Source organism: Microcebus murinus, chromosome 12 (genome assembly GCF_040939455.1).
Source record: "Microcebus murinus isolate Inina chromosome 12, M.murinus_Inina_mat1.0, whole genome shotgun sequence".
NCBI classification, from domain to species: domain Eukaryota; kingdom Metazoa; phylum Chordata; class Mammalia; order Primates; family Cheirogaleidae; genus Microcebus; species Microcebus murinus.
Window position 1 is genome coordinate 42,895,967 of NC_134115.1, and position 8,819 is coordinate 42,904,785.

General features: G+C 33.0%; 1 protein-coding gene across 4 annotated transcripts in view; it reads left to right on the top strand.

Annotated features, from left to right (window-relative positions):
* Positions 1-5,278, top strand: part of CCDC171 (coiled-coil domain containing 171) — a 319,711-nt gene extending 314,433 nt beyond the window's left edge. For all 4 annotated transcript variants that reach the window (XM_076008755.1, XM_076008757.1, XM_020289349.2 and 1 more), the window contains one exon: positions 5,023-5,278. In XM_076008755.1, the coding sequence (XP_075864870.1) occupies positions 5,023-5,250 (228 nt within the window). In that variant the 3' untranslated portion in view covers positions 5,251-5,278. The remainder of the gene's footprint in view (positions 1-5,022) is intronic.
* The last annotated feature ends 3,541 nt before the right edge of the window (positions 5,279-8,819 follow it).

The following is an 8,819-nucleotide window of genomic DNA, read 5'->3' on the forward strand; positions in this document are numbered from 1 at the left end:
AATGCTTATAAAAGAATCATCATAAGGAGATGTTGTGGTTTTAAAGGTAGTAGGGAAATGGTGAGAAGAGGTTTGAGGCAGATCTTGACTCGAGTTGGAAACACATAGAATCCACCTAACAAAGGGCAGAAGTAGATATACAGGAGGCCAGTATAAACTATGGAGTATCATATTTAGGGACTCACAGTTCCATGTACCTTGATTGCATAGTACAAGTGAGGAAATGATAGACAGAGAAGCCAGACAGGGAAGCCAAGAACTTGTGAGCCAGGCTGCAAAGTGCAGCAAAGTCACATGGCAAAAAGGGCATGGTTATAGGGAAGCATGAAGAATCGAAACCATTAATCCAATCAATCTTCCACATCAAACAACTAATGGAGGTTGAATTTGAACGAGGTAGATTGACTTGAGAGCTAGAATTCCTGAACAAATGCTAAATGTGTGCTTGAGGACAAAATCGTAATGTGAATCAAGTTTGTTGTTAATGTCTTCTACCTCTCTTTTCTAGTTTGTTTCTACCTCTATGATTGTCCTTCTTTCTTAATATTTAGATACACAGGACTTTTAGTATATTTCCTATCTAGAGACTTTACATTGCTCCATTAACTCATATTTCCCCCGTGCATTGATGTCACTGAGCTAAAAAGTCAAACTAGTTTGTAGTAAGGTTCAATGACTTGTAGGGGAAATATTCCTACAGGTTTGGTATTGGTAACTAAAAGTTAGAATTGTTAACTACCATACAATGAATAAATATTTAATGCATGATAGCGAATGCGTACGTGTGTGTATATATATAAATGCATATATCAAGTATATATGTGTATATATTTATAAAGCGAATGTGTGTGTATGTATATATAATATCAGATATATAATTGAATATTCTATAAGAAAGAATTATATATGTGATTATTGTCAACTCTGATTGTCTGTATAAACTCTTACAATACTACCATGGCAGAATTGGAAAATGGACAGGTAGAATTTGGTTAACTAAGGTGAAGTATTTGGAAGGAAGAAAACTTTGTGACACTGAATACTGAGACTCTAATGGTAAGAACACATTAGGAACTAAAGTAGAAATGGCCAGGGAGCATCATTGTAAGGCCCTCTTGTGGTGCTTTGATTTCTTCACCAGTTTTTGTAGAACTGTGCACTCTACTTAAAACCAGTCAGTAATTTACAGAGCTTAAAACATCATCATGGAGATCGAAGTAATAAAAGTGTATTATAGAATTTAACTGAATGAAGCCACATCATCTAAACTGTAGCTACTCTTGTAATCTGTTTGCTTTATTTTTGAATCATGTGTAATATGTATTCCTTCCCCTTAAGAATGACCTATCTGTATCTTCTCAAAATCTTAGGTATTATATTTGAGAGATTCTGATTTCTGGGTTAATGCAACCCACAAAAGTTAGGTGTTAATATTATATGCTATTACACATGGAATTATGATGGACCTGTGGAACTTCAGAGCTCCAGCCATTTTATAGGCAAGGGAGGTGAGACTTGGATGGACTAATTCACCTGCCCACAATGACCCAGTTAGTTAGATTGTAATGGAACTGGGAGAAGAAACTATAGTGTGCTAATCTCTAGTCTAGTATTTTTTTCACCACACTATGTGCTTAGCATAATCTCCAGGCAATACTACCTAGGCTTCCTAAATCACATTTTCCCTCACTTTTTATAGTACTAAATTTTAGAAGACTTAACTTGATCATAAATGCTACACAGGAGACAAATGGCTTAGTGTCATTGTTTCAGAAGCCTCGGTTGGCAAAAAGGCTTTGATATATAGGCAATTTATTGGATGATTATTTTGTTATTAGAGTAATGCTTTATTTGTTTATTTTTGTTTGGAAAACATTCTTAGAAAATGAAGATATTAAAGCCTTGAAAAATGGCGATTGGACACATCCAATTACTATATTTCATAAGATTTTTAAAATGCAGAAATTTAGTAGACACATTTTGTATTGTGAATATGTATTTAGCTGATGGACTATAACAGTTTAAATAGAATCATTTACAGCTTATTGAGTAAATAAAAGTGCCTCCATAAAGATTCACATGACACCTAGCTTTTATTTCAGGTAACTAATTTCCTTTTGAAAAATTGCCTAAATTTAGATTTACATAAGAGACAGAAAGAACACTGCAGCAGTTTAAAAAGTAGTTTAAATGACCATGGACTTTACAGATTTAAAATATAAGATCAGTTGGTGAATATTAACTTTTAATGATCTCTGACAAAAAGTTATTTAGCTGTCTTTTATTCACTGTGTTATTTAAAAAGTAAAAAAGTGTCATGATATATTTCTGGATATTATTTGTAACAAGCAAAATCATATATATTTACTTGTTACTTAACATCACATTCTCAAATCAAAATTTCATCAGAATTTTTGCTGGATTCCTTTTAAACTATTAAGTGACTTAAAATCAGATTTTATCCCATTTCATGAAAAAATTATATTCTGGCAGTACAGCAAATGATCCCAGTAGCAAAAGAAGTCATTTGTTTTCCTTTACACAGAAGTAAGTCTATTTACTTGCCAGAGGGTATACCTTTTGGGGGTACAAGTCTTTAAGGAAATCTCTCTCTCTCTCAACTGAATTTTTTAAGGTAATCTTCCATGTTTAGGGCATAAGATCAGAAGATAGTGTACAGAGAGTAAGACTGATTTGAAATATTAGAGAAATGCTCAAGACCCCATTTCAAGGTTATTTTTCAATGGATATTAAATATTAGAGAAAAGGGTGCTTTCAGACAACATAGTGAAAAATAGGCATTAACAAGATGAGAAAAGGCAAAAGGAGGGCCTTTGTAGGGTTCCAAGATCCTTGCAAAGGGACATTAAGGAAAAATGGGCAGTTAGTAGAGACCCTCCCTAAAGGACTGCCTTCCTAACTTTGTAATGTTAGGTTGATGAACTCACAAGAACAAAAAGGGAATCTGTAAGTACAGTATATAGGTTTGAATACATTATGCATATCCCTAATATTGACAAACAGGAATGGTCAGTCAGTTTGGCTCAGTGACCTTTCTCTAGTCTAAAACATCGAGAAGAAAATACCCTCAGAGGATACCTGACATTCTTTGGTCTGATTATGCACCCTCCTCTCTTTTCATATATAGTTTTCTTAGACCAGAATGTAAAGTATAAAGATGTATCAAAATAAAAATTTGAAGTCTGGCCTGGCAATATTCTTTTGTCATAATAAAGACTACTATAGCTATAACTAAGTTTTATTAAGAAGAAAATGAGACCCCACCATTTCCTGCTCTTCCAGCATTCCCCTCACCCCCAGGTCTGGCAGAATGAGAAGTTAGTAGATGACACTATAGTGTTTGCAGCAGCAAAATCAATCAGGTAATGACATTACCAATTCAGACACACAGTTGGAAAAAAAAATCAGAAAAGGTGATTGTAGTAGTAGTGAAAGTGCAAAAGTCTACGCCTCCAGCTTCTGATGTAATGAGATGCCTCTGTTTGGCTTCCAAACTGACATGGTCAGACCCAGTATTAAGGTTCTGCAAGTGAAACCTCATCAGTACTACTTATCAGGGTCAATTCATAATTTTGGAAGTTCTTTTCCTTTCATGGGAATAAGCTAAGCCCTCTCCTCATAGAGCTATTCAAGTGGCCACTTTAGGTGTTTTTTAACTTCCGATATAAAAAGAGATGATTTCTGTCAGCTATAGGCTTACAGTAGAGTATCAAGAAATCAAAAGAACAGAGATCAAAGAAAATTGCTGAACTAGGTGTTAGATGCAGACATCGATTTTTCTCCAGTTGTAGTTTTAAAAAAAAATCCACAAAAATGGTAATGCATACAACAGTTGAATTTCTAATACATTCCTAAAGCAATCAGTAGCTTCCCTCTTGTTTTCACATGCAGAAACAATTTTGTATGACATGACATCATAAAGCAGACTCTTATACTTTATATTGTTGTCATAATTATAAGAGGATCTACTAGAAAAGTTTTTTTAGAAAAATCCTCAAATGTAGAATATGGTTTTTAGTAGAGATGCTTATGACTAGACTTATCTCTGTCACATTTATTTGCTGGGAATCTGGAAAATTCTGACATACAGTTGATCACTATTATACTATTTTAGTACTATTTCCTACTGTCTTTAAATATCATAAAATAATACCTGCTTTACTGCAAAGACTTCATTCATGTTAAATATTAACTACTTGTTACCAGTGTTACTTAAGGTTTAAATGTATAGCTTTATCAAAATGTTAATTCTGTTGTCAAGTACTTCATTGATTTGTGGCATTTCTTAGGTTTAATTTCCAAGAGTGTCTGGATACCAGCAATTTTTTAAAATATATGAGAAATTGTTTTCAATCCCTTAATTTGGTACATGATTTCCAAATACTTATAATAGAACAGTCTTTATCAAAACTGAGTGTTGGCATTATTGTTAAAAGTAAAGGCAAAAATTTCTTCTCACTAGAATTTTATATCTCAGTATGCTATTTTCTAGTGGTCACTGATATATGCTTATTTTTCTCTGTGCTTTGTCAATTAAGTCAGTCATGCTGACAGATTAAAAAAACATAAATAACCATAGTTTATTTTCTGAGAGGTCAAATCTTCCATATTATATGGCACATATTACATAGTATAATGAAATAAACATTATTAGTATGGTTTCTGTAAATTGCCAATTGATTGGAGTCAAGGTAACAATGCTTGATTGTATTGACTCTTTGATATAATAACTTTATTGCATCAAAATTTTATATAAATTCTGGTGTTTAGGCAAACTCCTATTGTCCTGAAAAGTTTATGACAGAGAAGATAAGAGATTGAGGCACACTTGGAAAATAATTTAATATTTATATATTATCATATAGATTACTTAAATAGCAATTTCCATTCCATTTGCTATTACAGTAATTATTATTGGTCTACTTCCCGTTTATGGTTTTAGGCTCTGTTTAAGAGTTTTCAACTCTATGTTTATTTATTTTTTTCTTTTCTATGTCACAGACAGGATCACGAGACCATTCAAATCTCTCCATTCCTTCAAGAGCTGCTCTTCAGGCTGACACAATTGGTGTTGGGGATTTTTTGCCATTGAAAGCTGAACTTGATACAACTTACACTTTCTTAAAGGAGACATTTGTAAATACAGCACCCCATGCTCTGACATCATCTCACTCCTCTCCAGTGATGATCTCTGCTAATGCCAAAAGACCAACTCAGATTGGATTATGACTTTATGAAATAAAAAATGGAGGAAGAGTTAACAGTACAATTAAAATTGTTTTGAAGGGGGATTTTCTTATCATTTGAATTTTGTTCCAGCACAAGTAGCAGTGAGCTTTTAAAAATTGTGCGATATCTTAATGTGCATGGGTAGCTCTGTCTCCTTGAATAAGGAAATAACCAACTTTTTTCTCTCTAAGTGTTATTTATTATCACAGTTGCTCATTTTTATGTAACATATTTTTAAATGTTAAAGAATGACACATTTTGGGTAATTTCCCTCGGACTTAAAAAAATCAATAAGCCATTTTAGTCTCTATCTATCAAAGTTGTTTCATACTTGTCTATTTTAAAGCAGGACTGCAATACTTTAATAGGATTGAGAGAGCTATTTGAAATGTATGCCAATGATTCCTGTCATTTCATGGCAGCCCTGCCATGGTTCACTGAGCCCCCTCTTCTCTCTTGTCAGCTCAACTGAAGACAAGCATTTAGTTGCAAACTTTAAGCAGGTTGTGCAAAACAGAAATGATGTGACTGCTTCTCCTCCTGCACAATAATGTCACTCCTGGTCAATGTGAGAAGGTCAGGTTGCTCCTTGTAAAGCTACATGATACCACTTGCCCATTTGAACAAGTTAAGTTAACTGCTGAATCTGGTCCCTGCAGGCATCGAAAACTCATTCTTTTACCAAGTCTGCATTTGATAAGAAAGTAGAGCAATTGTGCTGTGAGGATTTCTGTGGTGTGTTTAGGCACTTTATAAGGACAGTTCCCACAGCAGTATAGCAGGTAATATATTTAGTATAAGCGGAAAAACTTCAAGGTAATGGCTGTTTTGACCTTCAAAATAGACTCCTTTTTTTGTTTTTGTTGTTGGTAGGACCCAAGAGTGACGCCCATCTTTGATGCTGACAGAATTTAAAACAAGGCCATTGCCCTGCATTTTCTGCCTTGTAGCACACAAAAGTAAAATTGTATGTCAGGCCGAGATGTCGGGGAGCTGACAAGATGCCCCAGTGACATTTCAGCTAGAAAGAGCAAGTGTCTTGCAACCAAGTGGTCAAATATCAAATAATAGGTCAAGCAGGAAGGAGCTGAGTTCTAACCACAAAGAGGTTTCTGGTAACTTACTTGACAAGCTTTTGGGTGCTGTGGCTTGACAAAGTGATGTTCTGTTGGGTATCGCTAGACAGACTGTTCTTTATCGCCTTCAGAAGATCAGACATTGACATTGATTAAACTCTTTAACCCTTAAAGGTTAAATCCTTGCAGTTCGCATCATGGTAAGTGAAGAACAAAAGAATATGTGTAATATGTATTTGTTGTGTATTAATCATTTAACTCCCCAGTGATATTAACTTCTAATGTGAACTGTAGTTTTTGATGAAGAGTTTTGATACAAAATTTATATTTTATATTATTTTTCATTACAGAGTTTTTCATTAGGGATAAATTAGAAAATAACAGTATGTATTATGGAGGAAATAACAGTATGTATTTGTCTTATCTTTACAGTGACATTTGTTTCAAATATACCCAACTTCTGAGAGAATTTTTTTATTGGCCTTGGTAAATAAAATCTATATTTAGATTACTATTTATATATTAGTCAAATTAGCCAAGTGATTTATGCCATCTGAGGTAACATAGCACTATTATTGTCATACCATATAACACAATACTATTTCTTATAATACTGAGCCAATATAATTAGCTGTATGTAAAACTTTAGAAAGCTTTTCATGTGGAGTAAAATTATGTCTTAAACCAAATTTCTCTAAATTCTTTCTTTGGAATTATTCTTTTTAATATGCCCTGTGTAATGTAACCTGTATGAAATTCAACTTGCAAATTTATTGTAACACAGAAATTGCTATTGATTGCTTTTATATAAATCATAGAATAATTTCTGCACATTTCAAAACACTTTCTTCTGCCATTACATAAAATGGTTAGGATATTGTTCATATAGAAATCAATAGACAATTTTTTAGTTTATGTGATATCATTGAGCTTCCAATTCTCACACTATAGAAAAGTAGTGAAGCAGTGTTTCTATATACATATCTTTGTATGTGTGTATGCTTGCATTGAATCTATTTTTAGATTTTACTAATTTTAGAGAAAAAAGCACCTTTGTAAAATGTGCCTGGACAGGCATTGGTCTTCTTGCCTTAATTTTACAATCTGTTAATGGGATAACACCAAAATAAATGTGTATGTTTCTCTCTCTATATATGTATGATTTTACAGATATATTTTATACAGTAAATTCTTAACTATAAATTCAAAAAGATTATTAAATCAAATCAAAGCATGTCACATTTATAAGCAACTAGGTGCTAAAGGCCATAGAAACTGAAAGATGAACCTCCTGAGCAATCATTAGTATTCACTACCAAATATAGTAATATTTATACCATATGCTTTTTACCCAGAAGTCAGACCCAGCAGGAGGAGAAGATTTAATGACATATCCTATGGAGATCTGAGAAACTCTAGACTGCTTCTAAGCACCTTAGTGACCAATTGCTGCATATTTGAGATCTGTGTTGTGTTGGCAAGGACAGTTGCTCTATCAGCTTCTTTATCTCCTTAAGAATGATGTATAGACATTTCTCCAGAGAAAGACTTTAATTATTTTTGTAGGGGGAAGGAAATTTTACTATATATATCAGTATGTGGATTTTCTTACTAACCTTCTATGATCTAGAAAAATGTTTATATTAATATTACACATCACTATTAATTCTTAAAGTTATTGTTATGATACCTAAGTTACACTTATTTATTGAGGGTTTGTAAATATTTTTAATACAAATATTTTGGAATGATATAACACAAATGCAAAGAGGCTTAGGAAATTGCAAGAATTACCAATTCAGTGATAATTTAATGATATAAGTAAATAACCTTTTAAATAGAATAATCACTTTAGTTTACCAAATGTCTGAGTCTAACTAAACTTAGCAACTCTTTTTCTTATTTATGATATATGCTGTTATATTATTGAATGATATATAATATATGCTTTTATTGAATGCTTAATGAGATTATTACTATTTTCATGTTACTTTATGTTATATCTGAATTTATTCTGTACACCATACTGAACAATGGTAAATTGATCCTATTTCAGTGTGTACTTTTTATGGACAAGTTTTCTAATATAGAAAGTAGAAGGTAATTAATATTTATTGAGGAACTATTTTATGCCAGTCACTATAGCAAAACTCTAATATTCTCACAGTAAACCTCTTAGAGTAAGTATTTGCATCACCATTTTAGACATGAATAATTGAGGATCTAAAAGGTTAAGTATTTGATTACCTAAGGTCACACATAACCTAGGAATTAGTACGCCCAGAGTTGCAACTCCGAAGCCCACATTATTTTCACTTTGCCAAGCCTCCCTTCTAGAAATAATGAACACTTTTTAAAGAGAAATACGTTTGGTTTGAATACATATTTCTTTCTTTTTTTGGGTGGGGAGAGATTCTTGCTCTATCACCCTGGGTAGAAGGCAGTGGCATCATCATAGCTCACTACAGCCTCAAACTCCTGGGCTCAAGTGAT